Source organism: Rhagoletis zephyria, unplaced genomic scaffold, assembly GCF_001687245.7.
Source record: "Rhagoletis zephyria isolate East Lansing unplaced genomic scaffold, Rhagoletis_zephyria_1.1 Rzeph_scaffold_00390, whole genome shotgun sequence".
Taxonomy (NCBI): domain Eukaryota; kingdom Metazoa; phylum Arthropoda; class Insecta; order Diptera; family Tephritidae; genus Rhagoletis; species Rhagoletis zephyria.
Window position 1 is genome coordinate 254,729 of NW_016157474.1, and position 25,283 is coordinate 280,011.

Here is a 25,283-nt window from a genome sequence, read left to right on the forward strand (position 1 = left end):
TTGCATTACCGGCAATGCCTAAAAGAAGCGGAAAAATTCGAAGGCATTATAACGCTATGCCTTCTAGAACACGTTACCACTAAAAGCGATTACCGATTTTTTGCTGGGGTAGTGACAGCAAACCGAGGAAGCGATGGTCTGGTTCGAGTGGCAACCATACAAACGTCTCGTGGTCAATATATTCGGCCAATTGCAAAAATTGCGGTCTTACCACTTACCTGAACCAATGGTTCAGCGGGGGCGGTATGTTGCGGAACGACACACTCTTTATCTAAGTTAGTTCAATTCTCTGTTATGCGTCGGTAGGTATGTACGTATGTACATAAGCAAACATATTGGTATGTAGTAACAGTTACTCCTTTTATACAGTCCACTTTATGTATGTACATATTTGAATGCATAAAAAGGTACGCTTTGTAGTTAGCAGTAAGTTTAATGCATTGTCAGTCCACCTGAAGCAAATAAAGAGATAGGTTCGTCCGCCTTTGAATTCACGGTAACGTGGTAATTACTTATTTTCTTTCGGGCATTGCCTTGCTAGTTTCGCCGCCGTAAGTTATTCGCGCCCTGTGTGGTTTTGTTCGGGACCAAGCAAGGAAAGAAAAAATTTTCAAAACCTGTCAATAGATTTTACTACTATTTTCCTGAGCACAGCTGTACATACATACGTAATACCTTTGTTTTGTTTTAAAGTAATGAATTATTATATTGATTATACTATATGTATTTAAAAGTCTATTAGTTACTTTTTGTTAAATTAATGCGCTGTTATTTGGTTGTTATATTGTTAATAATAAAAAATACGCTTAAAAATTAGCTGATTTTTATGACTTTGTACTGATTTTTGATCCCAACTGTACTGATTATGTCACTATAATATCTGGCCACCCTAGCCACGCCTAGTTCAAAAATCGACAGACGAAAGAAAAAAGCATCATGATTTTTCAATCTTTTTGGTTCTTCCGTGTGTGGGATTTTAAGTTATTTTGGAAGAAATGTGTTTTCAATTTGAAATTAAATTTGTTTGAATGATTGCAAGAAATGTACGTTTACATACCTTTAGCTGTAGCTGAGTTTGCAGAGGTGCTCGCTGTTATTTCTCAGATTCCAGACGGTCCCAAGATGTTAAAATATTAACACAAATTTTAGTTTTGTATTACCAAGCTATGAAAAAGCATCTGCGAAGCACAGAATAGAAGCGCATTTGAGCGAAAACGCCGCCGAATACATATCTATGTAAAGTAAACAAGCCCCCCGCTGCATCCCTTATTCGATAGTTCCGAGCTAGTTCGTTCTGCATCCCTTTTTCTATAGTTCCGAACTATTTCTAAATTCGTCACTTTAGATATAGATTTCTAGTGAAAAAAACTGAAAAAAATTAGTTTTTTAAAAGTGCCACTTTTCGCCGATTTTTGACTGGTAGGGCTCTAGTTCCTATCGGCCTAGTTCCTTTTTGGCGATAAAGACCTAGTACGGAACTAGAAATTTGATTCACTAGTCCGCGGTTTCCCTACTGGGATATACCTTACTGTACGCACCTACCATAGTTATGTCTGTATACCAAATTTAAAGTTCATGTGGCTTATAGTCCGGATTTATAGCTGATAAAATATTCCTATGGGATGTGCCACGCCCACTTTTACAAACTCATTTATATATACCCTAATATAAGCAACTACCATCTGTGTGACTGAATAACAAATTTCAAGTTCATATGACTTATAGTTTCGGATTTATAGCTGATAAAATATTCCACGCCTATTGGATGTGCCACGCCCACTTCTACAAACTCATTTATTTGTACTATACTATAAGCACCTACCATATATATGACTGTATAGCAAATTTCAAGTTCATGTGACTTATGGTTCCGAAGTTATGATTGATAGCAAACTTCCCGCCTATGGGAGGTGCCACGCCCCCTTGTCGATTCCCAATTTTTTTTACCCTATTATAGGCCCAGGTGTCATGGCAATAATCTGTCAAAAGTTTGTTCGATTCTGTACGTCCGTTTAGGCTGCAACCTGGCACATACATGCATACATACATACTTCCACAAATATATAGTAGATATATCCTTCTCTTTGCGTAAAATAATTTTTGGGGATGTCTCGGCCACAGGGCCACCTATCGTGTAAGTTTCAAGTCCAAATATTTCTTTTAAATTGGCTAAATTGTTTTGTAAATATGAGCCAAATCGGCAAGTAAATGCAATTTTTATGAATATCCCGACCCCAGCGCCACCTAGCGATCAAATTTTTAGTATATGCTCCAAATATAAACGAAATCGGTTCAGCGGTTTGGTAATTTAGTGAAATACAATATACGGAAAACTCTATGAAATTGTGAATTCGTGACGTCTCAGCATTCTTTATTTTTCGGCAACAACAACAAAAAATTTAAAATTTTTTTAAATAGAAAAACCTTCCACACGGAAGGTGCAAAACAGTACTTTTTACAGAATTGAAATCGGTTCAGCCGTTTGGTCAGGTATCGCCGTCATACGGAAAACATTTCATTTTTATATATATAGANTATGAGCCAAATCGGCAAGTAAATGCAATTTTTATGAATATCCCGACCCCAGCGCCACCTAGCGATCAAATTTTTAGTATATGCTCCAAATATAAACGAAATCGGTTCAGCGGTTTGGTAATTTAGTGAAATACAATATACGGAAAACTCTATGAAATTGTGAATTCGTGACGTCTCAGCATTCTTTATTTTTCGGCAACAGCAACAAAAAATTTAAAATTTTTTTAAATAGAAAAACCTTCCAGACGGAAGGTGCAAAACAGTACTTTTTACAGAATTGAAATCGGTTCAGCCGTTTGGTCAGGTATCGCCGTCATACGGAAAACATTTCATTTTTATATATATAGACTAGCAGAGCACCCGACGTCGTTCGGGGTAAACAAATCTATATATATAAAATAATAGCCGTTTTCGTTGTTCGGAGTTAACTCAAACTACTGCATAGATTTCGGTCAAATTTTCAGAGGTTATACCTTGCATATATGGTCCTATTATAGGCTACCATAAAACTCGATAGGTGGCGCTGGGGTCGAGTTATTTATAAAAATCGTATTTATGAACCGATTTCTTTTAAATTCAAAACGTGAGCTACCAGCATGATGGCAAACACGTTTACCAAAAATAGACCCGCTAGGTGGCGCGGGAGTCGCGTTAATTATAAAAGTCGTATTTATGAACCGATTTCTTTCAAATTCAAAAGGTATAGTTTGAGCATAATGGAAAATACGTTTACCAAAAACGTAGCCGCTAGGTCGCGCGGGAGGCAAGTTATTTATAAAAGCTGTATTTATGAACCGATTTCGTAAGCATGATGAAAAAAGCACTTGCGAAAAACGGACCCGCTAGGTGGTGCTGGAGTCGAGTTATTTATAAAAGCCGTATTTATGAACCCATTTTGTTAATATACATTCGAAACGTTTATTACTTTCATGATGATTTTTTTTTCATTCGAAACATATTCAGCCTTATCATGAGTTTCATCTTCCCTGAACCGGTTCACTTTTCGCTTTTGGTTTCCATATACTTACTATGGGGGGAATCAAAATTTTCTCGGGAATTTTTTTTCGGGCGAAACTCAGGATAAAGAAGACTACATACATAAAATGATAGCCATTTCCGTTTTGCGGACTAAACTCAAAAACCACTCAGCCCAGTCAAATTGTCGGAGGTCCTATTATAGGCTACTAGAAAGCACGCTGGTGGCGCTGGAGTAGAGTTATTTATAAAAGTCGTATTTATTAACCGATTTCGTTCAAATTCGCCGCGTGACTACCTGTATGATGAAAAATTCCTTTGCCAAAAATGGCCCCCTGGAGTTTAGGTATTTAGAAAATCCGTATTTTTTATAAAATCTGATTGGAGTTCATAATTCGTATTCATTTCCTGACAAGCAAAGGTTTTGCAGAAAAGGGACCCAACGGATGACGCTGCACCCGAAATATATAGAAACCCCCACGGGGTTTGTTTATCTTAGACGAATTTTTTTCAGATGTCTAAATCAAGGATGCGTTTAAGTATGCATATAAAGACCGTAACACTATGTAAGCGTGATCTTGCATCTACCTCCGATTGACGAAGTTGCTCGAGGCGGCCGTTATTACAGCAGTAAAACTCAAAGAAACCACATCATAAATATTAAGACGAATTGTAAAAGTGACGAATTAACAAGGAAAGATTCGACCACATCTGACCAAGAAGGAACACGATAGGTATATCAATGGCTTCATTTGAACGAGATTCATGAGATCACAAGACTCATTTAACCAATGTACGCGAAAACTTTTCATCATGTGGGGCAGCAAGGATTCTTGGCCCTCCTATAATTGAAAACGCTCATCTGCGCTCTTGAGGTTCCGTATAAGGACTTTTATTGGCTTACATGATACACCAGACCAATGCTGAAGTTGCAGGATCATAGAAGAATATTACACACGCTTGGCAGAGATCTCACAGGTGGAAATAAGACCATAGGTAAAACGCATTAAATCGAAAGGGATTAGTATTCCATATGGAATCACAGCGCTACTATTTCTTGGCATATGTGTGAGGAGGATTCCGTTTTTTAGTCGTTTCAACTTAAACTAAAAATCTTTACTTTACAGACTGCTATTGCTTTTAAATGCTATTTTTGAATTGGCCAACGCAAAGATCTTATTAGGCGCCACGAAGCAAGCGGGCATTTGCTATTAGAAATATAAAACAGTAATACAAAATTTTCAGTTCAGCATAATTTAAAGGAGACAAACTATTTTCTTTGTATACATTAAGGCATCCTTATGAGCATACTTTTAGCTTTATCGTGCTTTAACTAATATATATTGATCATCACTTGTACTACAAATCTTGTTCCATTATTAATATTAAGTGGATTAAGGTAACGACCAAATTTCTAAATTAAAATTTGATAGAATGCTTAATTCGGAAGGAGTTTTATGTATTATGAATGAAACTTTTTCGTTTAACAACATCGCGGGATTAAAAAACGATTTAACCTTTCCATTTCAAAATAATCTAAAGACGGTAAGGTTACAAAAAAAAAACGTTTAAATATCCGAGATATCTAATAGATGAATACAGATATATATCCCCTTTTACAAACTCATTTATATATACTTTACTCTGAATACCTCCCATAGATACCTATGTCTGAATACCAAATTTAAAGTTCATGTGACTTATGGTTCCCAATTTATGGCTGATTAAAACTTCCACGCCTACGGGATGTGCGACGCCCCCTTTTATAAACTCAATCATATACACCTTACTATAAGCACCTACCATAGATATGTCTGCATACCAAATTTAAATTTCATGTGACTTATGGTTTTGAAGTTAAAGGTGATAACAATTTTCCACGCCTATGGGATTTGCCACGACATATTTTACAAACTCATTTATATTTATCTTTATAAAATCACCTACCATAGCTATACCCGCATACCAAATTTCAAGTTCGTGCAACTTATGGTTCCGAAGTTACACCTGATAAAAAATTCCACGCCTATGGGATATCCCACGCCCCCTTTTACAAACTCGTTTATATATACCCTCCTATAAGTACCTACCATTGATATGTCTGCATATTAAATTTCAAGTTCGAGGGGCTTATGGTTCCGAAGTTATAGATAAAAAATCCACGCCTATGGGATGCGCCACGCCCCCTTTTATAAACTCATTTATATAGACCTTATTATAAGCACCTACCAAATATGTATATGACTGCATACTAAATTTCAAGTTGATGCGACATATGGTTCCGAAGTTATAGCTGATAAAAATTTCAACGAATATGGAATATGCCACGTCCTCTTTCACAAACTCGTTTATATATACCCTCGTACAAACACCTACCATTGATATGTCTGCATACCAAATTTCAAGTTCGTGTGACTTGTGGTTCCGAAGTTATAGCTGATAAAATATTCCACACCTATGGGATGTGCGACGCGCCTTTTACAAACTCGTTTATATATATCCTCGCATAAGCACCTGCCATTGATATGTCTGCATACCAAATTTATGGCTGATAAAATATTCCACGCCTATGGGATGTGCCACGCCCTAGCACCTACCATTGAAATGTCTGCATACCAAATTTCAAGTTCGTGGGACTTACGGTTCCGAAGTTATAGCTGATAAAAAATTCCACGCCTATGGGATATGCCACGCCCCCTTTTACAAACTCGTTTATATATACCCTCCTATAAGCACCTGCCATTGAAATGTCTGCATACCAAATTTTAAGTTCGTGGGACTTATGGTTCCGAAGTTATGGCTGATAAAAAATTCCCCGCCTATGGGATGTGCGACGCCCCCTTTCACAAACTCGTTTATATATACCCACGTATATTCACCTACCATTGATATGTCTGCATACCAAATTTCAAGTTCGTGTGACTTGTGGTTCCGAAGTTATAGCTGATAAAGATTCCACACCTATGGGATGTGCCACGCCCCCTTTTCAACCTAATTTATATATACCCTCCTATAAGCGCCTACCATTGATATTTCTGCGTACCAAATTTAAAGTTCGTGGGACTTATGGTTCCGGAGTTATGGCTGATAAAAAATTCCACGCCTATGGGATGTGCAACGCTCCCTTTCACAAACTCGTTTATATATACCCTCGTATAATCACCTACCATTGATATGTCTGCATACCAAATTTCAAGTTCGTGTGAACTGTGGTTCCGAAGTTATAGCTGATAAAGGTTCCACACCTATGGGATGTGCCACGCCCCTTATACCCTCGTATAATCACCTACCATTGATATGTCTGTATACCAAATTCCAAGTTTGTGTGACTTGTGGTTCCGAAGTTATAGCTGATACAAAATTCCACGCCTTTGGGATTTGCCAGGCCCCCTTTTACAAACTCGTTTTTATATACCCTCCTATAAGCACCTACCATTGAAATGTCTGCATACCAAAATTAAGTTCGTGGGACTTATGGTTCCGAAGTTATGGCTGATAAAAAATTCCACACCTATGGGATGTGCGACGCCCCCTTGTCGGATCCCAATTTTTTCACCCTATTATAGGCCCAGGTGTCATGGCAATGCTCTGTCAAAATTTTGTTCGATTCTGTCCGTCCGTTTAGACTGCAACCTGGCACATACATACATACAAATATATAGTAGATATCCTTCTCTTAGCGTAAAATAATTTTTGGGGATGTCTCGGCCACAGGGCCACCTATCGTGTAAGTTTCAAGTCCAAATATTTATTTTCAATTGACTAAATTGATTTCTAAATATGAGCCAAATCAGCAAGTAAATGTAATTTTTAGGAATATTCTGACCCCAGCGCAACCTAGCGAGCAAATTTTTTGTAGAAATATTTCTTTTCAAGGTACTGATATATGTTCCAAATATGAACCAAATCGGTCCAGCCGTTAAGTAGTTTAGTGACATTCAATGTACAGAAAACTGTATGAAATTGTGAAATCGTGACGTCTCAGCTTTCTTCATTTTTCGGCAGCAACAACAAAAAATTTAAAATTTTTTTAAATCAAAAAACCTTCCACACAGAAGGTCCAAAAATGTGCTTTTCACAGGATTGAAATTGGTTCAGCCGTTTGGTCAGGCATCGCGGTCATACGAAAAACNAAAATCAAAAAACCTTCCACACAGAAGGTCCAAAAATGTGCTTTTCACAGGATTGTAATTGGTTCAGCCGTTTGGTCAGGCATCGCGGTCATACGAAAAACATTTAATTTTTATATATATAGATTAGAGGCAAATTTACTAAGTCCAAAAGAGGCATAGAAAAATCAATTAGCTCACAAAGAATGCTAAATCTTTTAATTTGCAATGGAACCTTCTGCAAAAATCTTGAAGGAAAAAACTTAGCAACTTTTCACTCTATTATCAACATAATTATTTCTTTTAGAAATACTTTTACTTTGCAAAACTGCTGTAGAACAGTGTTATAATACAGAAGACTTTTATTAATTAATTCATTTGTATGAAATAAATTATTAAATAATNTGATTTCAAAAGTTTTTTCCTCCCCTTTAAATTTTCTACAAATGGACTTAGCAACTTTTCACTCTATTATCAACATAATTATTTCTTTTAGAAATATACCACTGTTACTTTGCAAAACTGCTGTAGAACAGTGTTATAATACAGGAAGACTTTTATTAATTAATTCATTTGTATGAAATAAATTATTAAATAATTGTTTTTTATCTCAATCGCTTTCTCTTTGTACAAAATAAATATTAAGTATTACAAATAAAATACGTACATGCAAAAGAAACGAATTCTGTTAACAATATTTTGGGGACTTTTTAAAAAACAACTTGTTGGACTTTGCACTTTTTTCTGGTTTTTTGGAGGCCATCCTAAAAGTAAATCATGTTTTAAACCTTAAAGTTTTGATTAAAAAGTTTAAGTATCTGCAATTCGTCTAAAATCAAAAATTATAGTCACATAAGTTATTTTGCCAAAATTCACGCCATTTTTTGTTTACATGACGTTTTTTTTTATCATTTGGCGATCTGCTAAATTATACGCAAATATACTAGAAAATTACAAAAATACTTACAGACCTTTATATTTCTTCACTACGATATATTTAATACAGATGTATGTACTTTTGTTTTTGCTTATTCAATTTTCAATCGTTTGAATGGCTGGTGGTTTGACACTTACAAGATTTTACCAGCAAAAATTGTTTGGGTAAAACCTTGCAACTTCTGACAAAGAGACGACCGATTTTACTCTCCCACTTTTCCTCTACTTTGCCAGAGAACCGAGTACGGGAACGCTTTCTGGTAAATTCCTGTAAATTCTCGCAATTTCTTCTTAGGAGTTAGGGAACGCAACTAACCCCTCTATTCTAACAGAGTCACAAAACTTAGCTCATCACTGTTGTGATTTCTAGTGCGCCGAGAAATGTGTCACAAAAAATTCGATTTTGAGTGCTGAAAAATACACAAAAATTTAAAAATTTGTATTGTAGCGGCATATTTTTTGCAGCGGCAAGCTTTGAGGCGCAGTAGAAATCACAGCAGTGATGAGCTCAAGTTTGTGACTTTGTTAGAATACGGCTGTAATTCTTATATAGGTAAAAATATCGATATAAGTAGGTATCGATACTTTTAGCCCGATACTTACTAGGTATCGATACTTTCTTTCGATACTACTTCCAAGTACAGGTATCGATACTACCATGGTATCGTTTTATCCCTATTAAGGGATGCAACTCGAAAGTGAAAATTTTTTATGAGAGGCGATGATATATTAAAACCAAGTTCTCACGACGTTTGTTTATAACAGATCACAATAAAAATTCATACCAAATACCTTACAATGACGAGGGAAATCGATTTAATCAAACCTGATCAACCCACCTTGATTGCACAAGACAATTCCAGTATAAACTAATTCGTCACCGATTCTGCTTAATCAAATTAATAGTTATTGAGTAAAAATTTGTTCCTTAATCACGATTACGATGACTTGTTTAATTAAAAATAATTTATTCGTGATTAACTCTAATCTGAATAAATTTAATAAAATTAAATAATTTAATAAAAAATCGATCCATTAATGCCAACAGTATTTCAAAATATGTTCACACATAGTATATTAGTCTAAGATCCGAAAAGGGCAGGACCTTCATCCATCCGTTTAATGGATTAAATCTATTTTGTGTGAAATATAACGAGTGAATAAATAAATATTCGCGAGTGGGTTGGCCGAAAAAATCCTGGCCAGGATATTTTTAATTAAATATTCCAACATTTTTATAATTTTTTTAATTTTGTACTCATTTGTTTAATGAACAAATTATATACCAATCGAAAGTATGAAGCCTATAGAATGTGAAAACGTTGGGTTGTCTATTTTTTTCCTGGCATACCTATCGGATTGGCAGGTATAAACTGGTAGGTAATACTAGTAATTTTCACGCATCTATTTAACACATTTTATTGGCTTTATGCTTCCGATTGGTATATAATTTCTTCATTAAAAATGAGTACAAAATTAAAAAAAAAAAAATATAAAAATGTTTGTATATTTAATCCTGGCCAGGACTCTTCCAGCCAATCCCCTCGCAAAATAATTTCTAGCACGCTAAATTTCATACAAAGTAGATTTCATCCATTAAACTGATGGGTGAAGGTCCCTATTAACCCTAGTAAATAAACAACACAGCAGCTGTTAGTTGAACCTCGGTATAACCCAGCCAGATTTGGTGTTTTAGTTTGAACTACCTTTAAAATTGACTAAAAACTACACACTGAAGAGTTTTTAGTTTCTGTTATATTTTTAACTGGCAGAGTCATATATTAAATCCCGGTTTTGTGACACGGCCTAATGAACATTTAACGTACGTATGTATGTACATTGTATGTATTTAAATAAAAGCAGTGTTCACGACTTACCAGAACATAAACCGCAAACGGCATCACCACTACAGCAACTAATAGATCGGCTATCGCTAATGACACAATAAAATAATTTGTAACCGTTTGTAGAGATCGTTCGCGGCACACTGATAGAATAACTAAAATATTGCCAAACAATGTCACCAAAGGAAACACCATTAACAAAAGCGCCCAATAATTTGGAAGAACTGAAATGAAAACAAAAAAACAAAGAGTACAAAACATGAGAAATCGTTCGAGATACATATTTATTTATATAACTTTTAGGAATACTGTTGTTTTAAAATGGACAGAGCATTTCTCTACAAATGTGTCTCATTTGTATTTAGTGTTACATAAAAAACAAATATTAATAATGGTAACTTTCGATACAAATAAAAATAAAAAAACAAATTAAATATAGAAAATGGGGCCTCTGGGTATGCAGCTACGATTGCTCGACATCATTCAATTCCTACTCTTCAGTCCACGTTACCGCACTATAGACAAGAGAACAGCCTATGCACGAGTGTGGTAACCAATCTGCGAAGAGTCTTTGAGTCACGGCCGGAAAAGAGGGAGCTTTAGTGAGGCCACTCGAACATATTCGGCTTTTTCACTCGGAGGTACGGCCTCCAACCTCCGATGCATCTCGATGGACTATGTTTTTTGGATATGTCCCAATCCTTAGTGGGGAAGTTGCTTTTGAGCGGTTGGTTGATGCCTATAAAAGAAATAAAGCCGACCTCACCGTCATCCCAATTATGGAGTGGACTGGGTTAGTAAAGAAAAAAGTGACGCCTTGCGACGTCTAACACAGCTGCCATGTAAAGGAGCAAAAGGGAGACTGATTTCAGTGCCACAGTGAAAACAATAGATTTTTGGCAACATCGTCGGAAAATTTGTCCATTGGAGCATCCGATTGAAACTGATCGACTTCGACTGTCTCTTAACAAAGTAGTATAGTGCTTATCATAACTATACAACACTTACATACTGACAATATTTGACAATTTATTTGCCTTATTCTTTAACAAAAACCACATAAAACCAAGTTTCAATCTTTGTACAACAGAAAATTCTGTAGTTAAGCTAACGTGGTAATTATAATCACACCACGACCGTTTGTATGAGAATCACAAACCAATAAGTTACCGAGGAAACACAATGCAAATGTCAAAATTAGCACACCCGCCGGCATATGAAATTTAACACAGCCGAAGCGAATTGCGAAGTTTGTTCGGCGGATTTAGAAGAAAACAACATATAACACGAATTATTTGTGTTGGTTGAAAAATACAGTGATCGATTCGTTAAATCTGGCTTAAAATAAAATAATTATAATAACTCCCCCTTGCCTTATATGTTTTTATATTTAAATATATATATATTAAATATGGATTAATTTTTCAAATATGGTCACCTAAGTTAATTAAAGTAGGCGAAAAAGCAGGGCGAACGGTGAACGACGGCTTCGCCCAATTCGGGAACTTCGCCGTGCGCCGGGTATTGTGTTTAAAGCATTATTCCCGAACATATAGAACTCGACGAATTGATAATTTCTTCCTTTTTATGAATGTCAACCAAACATTTCTATGATTCAAGTTTTAAAGTGACATATTTGTACCATAATGTTTTCAAATGAAATTTTAATAATAAGTATGTTTAATTAAAGTATTAAGTTGATCAACAATACCATGCATTGCTAGACCGTTTGCCTTTCAAACGTTGGTGTTTAAAGAGCATCAACAAGCCCCATATTGCTCTCCATTCTCTTCTATATTTATACTCAGCTATCACGGCTCAAAAATAAAAAAAGTACATTTGCCAGCTTCATAGCTGAAATACAATGACGGCGAACTCAGCATAGCGAAATTCGCGCTGTCAAAATTAGAACACCCACAAGCATATGGAACTGAACACAGGCAAAGCGAAATGCGAAGTTCGCTCGCTCTACTGGGCGATAGTAGCTGTACGTATTAAAACTTACCGTATTTATTTTTGTTTTTCAAAGTTTTGAAAGAAAAGAACATAAACACGAATTATTTTTGTTGTTTGAAAGTTGTGGATTCGTTAAATCTGGCTTGAAATAAAATATTTTATAATAATTTCTCTTTGTTCTCCATTTATATTTGTTATCATTTCCTCATTTCTAAATATGGTTTGGTTTTTTCTAAATATGGTCACCCAAATTATAAAGGCGACAAAATAGTATCAGCTGTATTCGCTGAGGCAGGCTTTCCTAATGCTTGAAACACAATACCCGGCGAACGGCGAAGTTTCCATATGCGCAATTTCGGTGCCCCCGCAATAATGTCTAAATGCACAGTTTCCATATGCGCTATTTCGGTGCCCCGCAATAAATCTATCGCCACGAAACGCCGCCGAACAAACTTCGCATTTCGCTTTGGCTGTGTTCAATTTCATATGCTGGCGGGTGTTCTAATTTTGACAGCGGGAACTTCCCTGTGGTGAGTTCGCCGTTCGCTGGCATTGTGTTTCCACGGAAACACTGTACGTTAAGTATTTCGTTTAACAACTGTTTTTTTTACTTCAAAATGCTGCTTGCTTCGATATCGGCACATGCTCCCTGTAACATGGTAGGAAAAAGAAGGTACTTTCACTTAATGACATTAGCAGCCATGGTATCCATTTGACTTTTGCTGAGATTTTGACATTTTCATCAAAATCAAGCTACCAGTTTGAAAATTATAATAAAATTTTAGTCGGAAAAAATTTGGTCGGCAAAGCAAAAAATAAAATTATTTGTTAAAATAACAAAAACAAAAATTAGTTGCGCATTTGGAAGCTGCAAAAATACAAAATACCACTNATAACAAAAATTAGTTGCGCATTTGGAAGCTGCAAAAATACAAAATACCACTGCATGGAAGACGGTACAAAATTTTTAAAATTTCCACGGCTTCCTTTTGTGAGACAAAAATGGCCGCCTGCGGCGTGAGCAAGGAAAGCCTTCTAAAATATCTGTATATATGTTCTCAACATTGATGGTGAAAAGTTAACAAAGCCGATTTTTTTATTTAATGTATTGTACAATTCAAATGTAACTCTCGATAAAAGGACTTTAAATCTAAAGTTAAAAGAGAATAAAACTAAANTTAAATTTATTGTACAATTCAAATGTAACTCTCGATAAAAGGACTTTAAATCTAAAGNATTTAATGTATTGTACAATTCAAATGTAACTCTCGATAAAAGGACTTTAAATCTAAAGTTAAAAGAGAATAAAACTAAATAAAAAAATAGAAAGATGAGAAAAATAACGCCTTCATGGTTTGTTGAATTTATTAAATAAAAACGTAAGCACATATGTATGCCTTTATCCGTTGCATTTCGAGGTAAAATTGCATTCTTTGTATGTACATATTTTCAATACATATGTTTCGTTTCATCTAGAAGACTAAAATATTTACACCCCTTTTCTGTGAAAGAAATTCCCATCTCGATATTCCGTAATTCATTTTTAAATGTTAACAATATGGTAACGCTGCTAGCAACATTAACAAATTATGAAGCTTCAAAAATCTCAGTATCCGTCAAAAAGTTATTTATTGAAACTACCTTCTTTTTTGTATCATGCCCTGTAAGCTTCTTGACGTGGCATACATTGAACTTCAGATGTTCCTTATTTCATAATAGGTTTGTTCCACACGAGCCCGCGGGTGCCCAAATCAGCCCAGAAAGCATTCCTCCCGCTAGAAAAATGGGTGATAGAGAGCGAATACCTTCCACTTTTGGATCGTATATGTCTTCTTGTTCGTGCCCGAAACCGCCCGGACTTTTTTGCCGGCCAGAAATGTGCAAGAAGTCAATTTGAAACAACCGCTGTTGTTTGTTTACATCCGATAGCAAATTTTGAAAAATACAAAAATGGACAGCACTAAAGCTTCAGAAATGTAGGTATTTGCAAATATCATTAGCTATATAAGATAAATACACATAAAATCATTGTTTAGAACTNCAAAATCAAGCTACCAGTTTGAAAATTATAATAAAATTTTAGTCGGAAAAAATTTGGTCGGCAAAGCAAAAAATAAAATTATTATAACAAAAATTAGTTGCGCATTTGGAAGCTGCAAAAATACAAAATACCACTGCATGGAAGACGGTACAAAATTTTTAAAATTTCCACGGCTTCCTTTTGTGAGACAAAAATGGCCGCCTGCGGCGTGAGCAAGGAAAGCCTTCTAAAATATCTGTATATATGTTCTCAACATTGATGGTGAAAAGTTAACAAAGCCGATTTTTTTTTTAATTTATTGTACAATTCAAATGTAACTCTCGATAAAAGGACTTTAAATCTAAAGTTAAAAGAGAATAAAACTAAATAAAAAAATAGAAAGATGAGAAAAATAACGCCTTCATGGTTTGTTGAATTTATTAAATAAAAACGTAAGCACATATGTATGCCTTTATCCGTTGCATTTCGAGGTAAAATTGCATTCTTTGTATGTACATATTTTCAATACATATGTTTCGTTTCATCTAGAAGACTAAAATATTTACACCCCTTTTCTGTGAAAGAAATTCCCATCTCGATATTCCGTAATTCATTTTTAAATGTTAACAATATGGTAACGCTGCTAGCAACATTAACAAATTATGAAGCTTCAAAAATCTCAGTATCCGTCAAAAAGTTATTTATTGAAACTACCTTCTTTTTTGTATCATGCCCTGTAAGCTTCTTGGCGTGGCATACATTGAACTTCAGATGTTCCTTATTTCATAATAGGTTTGTTCCACACGAGCCCGCGGGTGCCCAAATCAGCCCAGAAAGCATTCCTCACGCTAGAAAAATGGGTGATAGAGAGCGAATACCTTCCACTTTTGGATCGTATATGTCTTCTTGTTCGTGCCCGGACTTTTTTGCCGGCCAGAAATGTGCAAGAAGTCAATTTGAAACAACCGCTGTTGTTTGTTTACATCCGATAGCAAATTTTGAAAAATACAAAAATGGACAGCACTAAAGCTTCAGAAATGTAGGTATTTGCAAATATCATTAGCTATATAAGATAAATACACATAAAATCATTGTTTAGAACTAATTTGTTGATTACGGTCACGAAAAGTGGTTTTTTGCGTTCCTCACGCTCTGGTCACTTCTGGCACGGGTCGACACGATCTTGACACTTGGGAGAGATTAACTTATTTTAACGCTCTAATTACCGAAACAGCCCGAAAAGCGTGTGGAACAACCCGAAAGATGAAGTTCGTGAAAAAAGAAGATGCCGCTGCGCAGCAGAAACCTAATTTGACATCGCTGTAGTACAATAGTTTTGCACATGTTTATGGAGCTCTGCCAACGCTGCCCATCACTGCTGTAGTAGCATGCAGAACAAATAACAAAAAGAAATGTCTGTTCCCCTTCATGCTTCAGAACAAAACTCAACTACATTAGTTCAACAGATCAACATTCAATCAATCGAATTAGATTTGAATACATTCGCGAATACGAATGCGAATTTTCGGAATGCGAATGCGAATGCGAATGTTAGGAATATCATTAAAAAAGCTATAATCAACTTAAGTCAATAATTTTGTAAATTATTAGAACATTGAACGAGTGCTTAACCTATACAGTGCTTTAATCTAGTAGTCAAAGTTCAAAAGGGGCATATTATATTTCAAAAAAAGTAATTTTTTCTCCCATGAGGTGATTTCTTAGAAGCTGGCTGCACTGAACAATTGCTCACTTGGAACGCTGGCGGGTGGACCGCTCAAGTATTTGCGGGCCAGATCTGTCAATTTGTCGTATTTTGGTTTGGTTTTCCACCAATCGAGAGGATTTTCACCGAGATGAGCATGTTTTTCTTTAAGATAGGCCTTCAATTGAGTTTAAATTTCACATTTTTTAATGTTTCCAGATTCTACATCCGAGCCTTCGCTTTCGCTGGAGGAATCTAAAATTATTTCTAGGTTGCTTATAAGACATTTAATAGTTCTTGTTTAAGCCCCGTCAATGTTGCTTGATATACTACTTAACCGTTTAGCGCCTGAAGCTAAAAGCCGGTTATTGTCCGCACCCAGGCTAGACAGACTTAGAGCCAGTTCAACAATATTAGAGTGGACTCTCTGCCCATGTAGACATTCGCATTCGCAAAACGTTCGTATCATTTGATACGAATGCGAATGTCGAATGCGAATGTGTAAAATTATGCGAATCATTCGCATAACGAATGCGAATGCAAATATTCGCAACATCCCTGAAGCATACATACAAATTTACATAAGTATGTTCAAATTAGAATTGATATGGTAAAGTAATTTAGCCCTGTTTTGTATGGGAATCCTGCATCTGCCTCCGTTTTGCGATTAACCGTGCTATGAGATGCTGTACAATTGGAGAACTTCTTCACGGACATAACACTTTCGTTAGGTTATTTTAAGCGCAAATGACCACCAAACGTTTATTTTATTTTTTTTTCAAAACCTGCCCAGTGAGGGATTTTAAATATTACCTTGTTTATACCTACGCAAGAACCGCATTAACAAAAAGCTGATTTGCCTCAACACATATTTCTTTCAAGCATTTATACCTAGGGAGCAAATTTTGAGGAGTAACATCGATACATCAATGTTTCGATGCATCGGAAAAATGAACATAAATTCTAAAATACATCGCCAGAAAAACATCGATATATCGATGGTTTCTGATGTTACAAAATTTGTTAGGTTTTAGTCACATTACACAACTGTCTGTAATTCAATTAAAAAAGTACTTACATATGGATGTACATATTTCCCTGTATTTATTTATCATTCCTTTACCCTTCCTATAAATGTAATAAAAATGCATGCCGTCGTAAGTAAGCATTTTTAATATCGAAAGATAAGAGTACACTCGCAATTTCTGAATTTTCCCCAAAAGAATAAGTTAAAAAATTCATTGCCGATCAAAAAATTTTAGGAGCATTGGGTAAGTTGAATTCAAGTCTGAGTCACACTAAAGTCGATGTTAAAACATCGCTGTAACTCGCATCGATATATCGTCAATTTAGCGATTTTAGGAAATTGTTAACATCGATGGCAAACATCGAATTTTGAACCGATATTATCGATGTTTCAAAAATATCCATGCGGCGTTTGCATCCCTATTTATACCTGTGTCGTTATAGAGCACTCGCTGGAACCGTATTCAAAAGTAACCAAAATTTGTTATTGTTATTTCTTAAATAATTACTTTGCGCGGTGTACCGAAATGGAAGCGAACAACAATTCAAATTTGTTATAATAATAATTCAAATTCACAACGGGATGTATAAAGAAAACCAGCCTTTTTTCACTTCGCGTCAAATGAGTGATGTGTTTATACCTGTTTTCTAACCGATGTGAGAAATAAAAAAGCGATTTGAAAAAAAATTCGAGTCAACACACTTTCGAATTTCTGAGCGTATTGAAAGTTGGTTTATGCTTCCGTTTTGAATCACAGCGAACTGGGTCAAAGCGCTTTATGTGTTGGTTTAAACAAGGTACATAACTAGAAACAGTTTCTTACGCTTACCATAAACACACTCAGAACAAAATAGGGGGTAAGAGAACTTTTGGTATGAAAGTAATCAGGAATCACCGTGATATCAATATCATCAGTCTTATCAACCGTTAACCGATTGGGTTTGAAGGCGAGCAACTATAAAATGAAGTAGATTCACTAAGCAAACTTTCTTCGAATTCGCGCCTCGGCTCCTACGTCACTATTGACAGTTATAACTTCGAAAACGTAGACGACTTCGTTTATTTAGAAACCAGAATTATTGCCAAAAATATTCTCAGCCTTGAAATCTAACGGAGGATCACTCTTGCGAACAAGTGCTGCTTTGGTCTGAACAAAAATCACACTCTATAAGTCACTCATCATACCAACGCTGGTGTACGGCGAGAAGCACTGACAATGAAAACATCTAATTAGAGGGTTCTTAGAGTTTTCGATAGAAAGTTTCTGCGGAAGATTTGCATGCCTTTGTGCGTTGGCGATGGCGAATACCTAACGATGAGCTGTATGAGCTTTGCAACGAAATCCAGCGACTTCGCCTCTTGTACGATGGAAACCGCGGTTGGGGAAGGACTTTTAGCTTCAAATATATTTGAAAAATTAACTTAAAAAATAAATTAAAAATTAAATTAAGATTTTCCACGTAAGGGACATTAGTAATTCCTTCGTTATTCACGCTCTCGCCCAGAAATTGTGCTCTGCATTAGTCAATTTCCCACAAAAAATCCTGGAGAATTATATACTTAATTTTTAGGNATAAAAATTAAATTAAGATTTTCCACGTAAGGGACATTAGTAATTCCTTCGTTATTCACGCTCTCGCCCAGAAATTATGCTCTGCATTAGTCAATTTCCCACAAAAAATCCTGGAGAATTATATACTTAATTTTTAGGTAATTCAGATTCAATCACCATGTCAATTACCAACACATCGTTGTCTTCCCTAATTTTCATCCGAATGATATCGAATTCAGCTGCCAAAGCGAAACAAATTAGAAGAGTAATTGAAGGTAAAATCAAAAGCAAACGATAAACTTCCAAACTTACCCAGTCGGAAAAGTAGTAATACATTACATGCGTGATAAATAATATAATGTATTTCTTATGAGTTCTCGATTATATTACTGCTAACTATGTAATAAGCATTCTAATGTATTCAAACAGTTCCAAAAATTTCAAATTAAAACACATTCATTTCTCGATACTAGATAATACAAAATACTTTTCTTAGGACGTCGCCTTGGGGCAAAAATGCATTTTCGAATGTGAAAATTATTACTGATTATTTTTTCAATTACTATACATTACATTTTCCCACTGGGTAATTACGAATCTGTCCTGTAAATATTTATGAAGTAGTGCCCTTAAATATACCTTATATATATAATATGACATTTTCGTTTCTATAAAAAATGTTGCCCTCTCATCGCGCTTCTCTTAATGTTTGTGCGTAGAGGGCAAAGAGGGTAGAAACGAAATCGGCCTAAAACTAAGTTCTCATGCATATATGTACATACTTAGCTTACCTTCTTCACTTGATACGACACATAAATCAGTTATGTTTGAGCAATTAGTTCGAATAATTAAATCAGTGACATTCAAAGTACTTAATGTGGCTTGTGTATCCGAAATCCCGACACCGTCACCGACACCACTACCGGTTCCGTTAAAATTATAAAAATAATCTCCGAAGTCTTCGAGCAGCAGCATAAATGTACTTCCACTCTTATCCCCTGCTACTGCATTTATTCCATTTTCGATCGGCGACGCGCCCGTTCCACCGCCATCAAAACTAGGAAAATACGAATCGTTTCTGGTTGAGCCGTAACTTTCGTACGGTATTGAATGCCGAACCATGGCTGTGTCCTCATCAACTCCATTCACTTTCACCTCAATCTTGCTCCCGACTCCATCGCCTACAATGCCACCATTAAAGCCTTCTATAGTCTCATAATCGGTGTCGCCGCCTAGCGCCGTTTCCGCACTATCGATCAAAGCAAAATTTATATCGTCTTCTGCTTCACCAGCCGCGAAACCAGTAGCTTCCGTTGCTCGAAGGTCAACATCGGACAGCACTTTTGGTGACGTGGTGTAAGTATTAGGCATTACACCAGTGTTTGCTTCGTTGTCGTCATAGAAGCAACCCCCTTCATTTCCTATTTTATTTCCGTTTGTTGGCTTTGTATCTGTTGCCAGCGGTGAGCTACAAGTGATAACGAATACTGTGGATGCATTGGAATCCAAATAGGAGTCCGACCCACTAGATGCGGATGTCCATGTATAAAACGTATTGCTGACGTTGTCGGCTAATGCGACGGTTTGATTATCAGTAGGAGAAGAATTCATTGAGGACACATTCGTCGTTTGGGTCCCATTTGTGTTCGAACTTTCAAGTGGACTCCAAATGCGCACCATGAGGTTGTTCAACCAGTCGCTGTCTTCACTGTCCTCACTGCCATTTAACGCGACGCCAATGCCGGCATCGTATGGTCGGAAGTTGTCTTCCGGCGCTGGGTCAATGGCGTCGTTGGGTGTCGTTGCTGCTGTGGTGTTAATTTCCGACAACGATGCCATTTTACCTAAATTATTGTACGTTGTACTTTATTTATTTTTGTTGTTATTTATTTGTGCGCTCGGTTAGCCGGTTTAATCATCATAACGGAAAACTGACTGTTGCTAGAGGGTAAAGTCAGTTAAAGAAATAAATTACGCCACCGCCTGTAGATACGCGCATAAGATGAAATTCTGCTAAATGACACAATAGCAACTAATAAATTTAATGGACTTCTGATTGCAAAACTCATGGCAAGAATACTTAAGAGCAGTGCAGTATTTCACTTACGCCCCCGATTGCATAACCGAAAACGTAGGTTTGTTACTCCACCAGAATTTTAATCGAACTAAAGAGTGTAGCTTTTCAATGTAATCCCATACGCTATATTGTTGTCCATATCCCAAAATACTTTGAAATGCCCTGAAAGTTTCCACAGAATCACCATAGCAGCATCGATTTCATCCTTGCCAGATCAAAGTTTGACATTTAGGTAAGAAGTACCCTAGGCTACAATACACGATATACGTACTACATACATACATATGTAAGTATGTATTCTAACAGCCCCGCGCGCTGTGAAATACTAGGAAATCGTTATTACAGCAAACTCATCGCTCTGCCGTTACTCGCACTGCGTAGTTCTTGTTGCTTGTATTGATGGCTGCTCGACGTACCGACAGTCTAATTGCATTTCGTAGTCCGGTATGCATGATTGGGCCTGGTCATTGCATCTCCGGTAATGAGTTTAATACATTCGACACTTCGCCTGCGCCGCTCCTTTTTGTTGGCTTCGTAAGCTGAAAGTGGAAAATTAAAACAAAATCAAATTAGAACAGAATAGGAGACAAGTTACATTGTCTGTACATGTTGTATTAAATTTGCCCTTTATATATAACGGGGGTCCAAAAATATACAGAAAAATTAACTTTTCGAATTTTTCCGCTGCCACCCCAGAACTAAAGAATATCGAAAACAAAAACCATGATACAAATATTTTAGAGCATGGTACAATAAAAACAGGTAGAAGCCAATTTGACGCCAAACCTACAAATGTCAAAGTTTTCGGGAGAGTAAAAAGAAAAACGAGCGTGTGTAAGGAAAAATAAAAAATTACATTGCACTGGTTGACGTTTTTAAGTAAATTTTAAGTTTATTTTTAACCGACTTCCAAAAAAGGATAACCTGATAACCTCAGTTCGTCGGAATATTTTTTTTTATTTTATTTTATTATTATTATTTTTTTTTATGAATGTTACCGCATAACTTTGGACCGCGTCAACCGATTTCGACAATTCTTTTTGCAACGGAAAGGTAGTGTCTCATACTAATTTGGTTTAGATCCGATCATTGAATCATGAAATATTGTGTTGTTGGAGGGACATTCCGGCATAAGTGTCATAGGAACAGCACTTGGCATCAACCGTGCTTTTCCAGGAGCTCCCGGTACATTTATGAAATCTACTGATTTAAAATGTTTAGCACACAGCAAGGAATTTCGCTGCAGCTCTGCTTTCGCAACGCTCCTTACGCGGACATTGAGGAACGTTAAAAAAATAAGTGGTACCTGCATTATATTTAACACCACATAAAAAACAACGTTCAGGGATTGCATTTTTAACACATACACTAAATATGAACCGCACAACACTACACAAATTCATTTGTTAATTAAAATTTGTTATTAACGACCATTCAAAAAAAAAAAACGACATGACATTCAAAGCGTAACGAAATATAGGAATTAAAAGGAAAACAAGTTGAAGTTTAAAGGTTTGTTTCTCATGAGGGCAACGTCAAAATGGCTTCTACCCAAGAATGATAGAATAAAAGATTGCGCCGATTGCAGCGCCAAGTTTCGGATCGATATCACACTTGTTGACGTCAAAATATTTCATATCATACGTCAACAAAACCGATACCGATTTGAAAATTGTCGCTAACTGGTTACAGAATCTGCCCGCAGGCCTACAAAAATGATATCGACCGATTCAGCTGGAGCAAAAATGCTTCAAACAAGTAAGAGTTTATCTGTATTATGGCCTCGAACCTACATATATAAATCTTTCATTTGAATCAGTATTAAAAGCATTATTGCGTCCTACATTCGAGTTTTGATAGGCGAGTCTCCCCTGAACCGTTTTTTCCATATTTTTGGCCTATGTGCGCTTTTATTTGAGACCTAAATGTTTCGGAACCGAGAATAGAGAGTATTGGATACAAAAAAGTATTGACTCAGCACATCACTACTGCTGTCATCTTGACTGTGACGTCAGCAAAACAGCTGATTCTGTCAAATTCACTGAGAGCCGATTAGCGGTATTGCCGTGGCTTCTACTCGTGGTACAATAATTACAGGTATTGTCTTCCCAGAGAGTTTTGCTTCACATCATGTATGTATCAGACATTGGCAAAGGGTGCTGTTTTTGTGACTTTAAGCCTACTCACGTTAAAAACGGAGGATGAACGAACACCACCGCAAAGCGTGCTGTCTTGCAAATACAGCCACCACAAGTGAACGATGCTTATAACAGCTCATACTGATATTGACTTCGGCAAATCTGTACTCCGAATGATCGTGCACGAAACCAGCCGTATTTGATCGACAGCCATAAGCACGATACTGCATTTGGACGGTTGCCGAAAGCATGACAGCTTATGTGAAAGACTGGCGAAGGCAAGATGCCGCAGTTAGCTAACTTGATTTGTTGCAGAAGTCAAACCGCCGCCTTTGGTTTGTTGCTGAAGGCGCGTTTGACGTGTTGCCGAAGTGATGATACTGTAGTTCAAAAACATTCAAAGACACTTGCTTGTTTGAAATGAAGCATTGATATGTACATACATACATACGTACGTATGCACATTCCTCACAACTAGCCAGCAGTGAGCAATGCAATTGAATGGTAGACGCGCTATAAATACATACATACATGCATACGAGACGATAAATTACCCTTTACCACATTCGTCGTCATTTCAGCAACAAGTCAGATGGTTTTCAGCAACAAGTCAGATGATTTTCAGCAACAAGTCAAATGGCTTTCAGCAACAAGTCAGATGATTTTCAGCAACAAGTCAAACGACTTCTGCAACAAATGATGACTCTCATGTTTTCGGAGCCGTTCAACTGCCACGTTTGCTGGTTTCGTGCACGATCATTCAGAGTACAGATTTGCCGAAGTCAATATCAGTATGAGCAGTTATAAGCATCGTTCACTTGTGGTGGCTGTATTTGCAAGACAGCACGCAATGCGCTCGTGTTCAGTCATCCTCTAATTTCGTTTAGGTATCGATACTACTAAGCCAACGCCGCTGCTCAGTCATACAAAGCAGCGGTATTGAATGAGTATGAACAGTTGACGATCAACCTATGCCATTCCCTGGTATTTATGTGCTTTGGTTTTCGAGCATGATCCAAAATGAAAGCTTTTGTAAGAAAAACTTTGTCTCACTCTAATTTTATCAATAACACTCCCACCCTACTCCTAGAACAAAAACAGTGATATTTCTTTTCCAAATTTCTTTGAAAGTTTTAGGAACATTTTTAAATTTTTAGTATTTGAATTTTTACTTTTTAAATTTGAAGAAATGTTTGGTCTGCATTCGCTGGCGACAACAAGACAAAATGGGTAAGATTCGTTGGGCTTCGCCTTCGACGTCGCACTCGCGTCCCCCGCCCCATCCCCTCCTTTCACAATTATGCACTGGTGGCATTATAACCATTTAGAAAAACTAATAATAATAAAATGACGCGAGTTCACGTCTGAACTGCTTTTTAATGTCCAAGTAATGGCAATTATTGCGTATGGTTTATCATTTTTCGTCTAAAAGTTATTCTAAATGTCAATTTTGAGTGAATTATCTTCAGTAGTTATTAAAATATCGCAGTTTTCGTATTTCTGAAAATTACCGTTTTATGGGAGGTAGGCGTGGTTATTGTCCGCTTTCGCCCATTTTCAATACCATCCGTTCTACGCCCAAAAGAAGTGCATGTACCAATCGTTATCGTTAAGAAATCTCAATTTTTACTCGAGTTATCGTGTGCACAGACGGACAGACAGTCACCGCTCAATCGATTTCTCTTTTCATTCTGATCATTTATGTATACATTTGTCTATATCTATCTCGATTCGTTTTGCCTGTTACAAACAACCGTTATGTGAACAAAGTTATAATACATATATATAAAACCTATTTCACAAGAGTGCCAGTATTGCTGCTGTCAAGCACAGTTTCTGTAAAAAGAAAATAAATAAAAACTACCTCTAAAATCATGATTCAATAATGAAAGGTTTTGTAAGTAGATTTTTTCTAAAATACATAAGCGGCACTAACGCAAAATTTGCTTTATTTCACTTTTAAATGGGAAATAACACCAAAATCTGAGTTTTGCTTTATTTCCAACAAAGGTTTCAAGCCACCTTACAAATGCTTTTATCAAGATGAAACTTACCCACACACAAATATTGCCACTGACAAAACTTATACATATTTGGCAAACAAAATGACATATGGTAGGCAATAATTTGCTCCTTTGAAGACGCGTCGTTAGCTAGTCTTTCAGTGTTGTAAAGGATAATACGGCTTTTCCACGGCTTAATTACTTTGTTCGCTCCTCCTATTACGATCACGAATTATACCATTCCCACGTGCACATTCTTAATTCGATTTGACAATTCTCTATCTCTGTGTTTTGTTTTTTTCTTCGCTACAAAGTGTATGCACAATGTACGTTATTGCTAAAAATGTGTAAGTTTCCGTATTAAATTGGTGATGTACGCATGTATAAACTTTACTTTTCGTACTCA

The 25,283-nt window shown here is 36.3% G+C and overlaps 1 protein-coding gene across 1 annotated transcript in view; it reads right to left on the reverse strand.

Annotated features, from left to right (window-relative positions):
• Dop2R (dopamine D2-like receptor) overlaps nucleotides 1-21,272 on the reverse strand; it is a 105,676-nt gene extending 84,404 nt beyond the window's left edge. The window contains exons 1-2 of the mRNA XM_017611285.1: nucleotides 19,451-21,272; nucleotides 10,433-10,623 (exon numbers count right to left, since the gene is read on the reverse strand). Of these exons, the coding sequence (XP_017466774.1) occupies nucleotides 10,433-10,623; nucleotides 19,451-20,498 (1,239 nt within the window). The 5' untranslated portion in view covers nucleotides 20,499-21,272. The remainder of the gene's footprint in view (nucleotides 1-10,432; nucleotides 10,624-19,450) is intronic.
• Nucleotides 21,273-25,283: the final 4,011 nt, after the last annotated feature.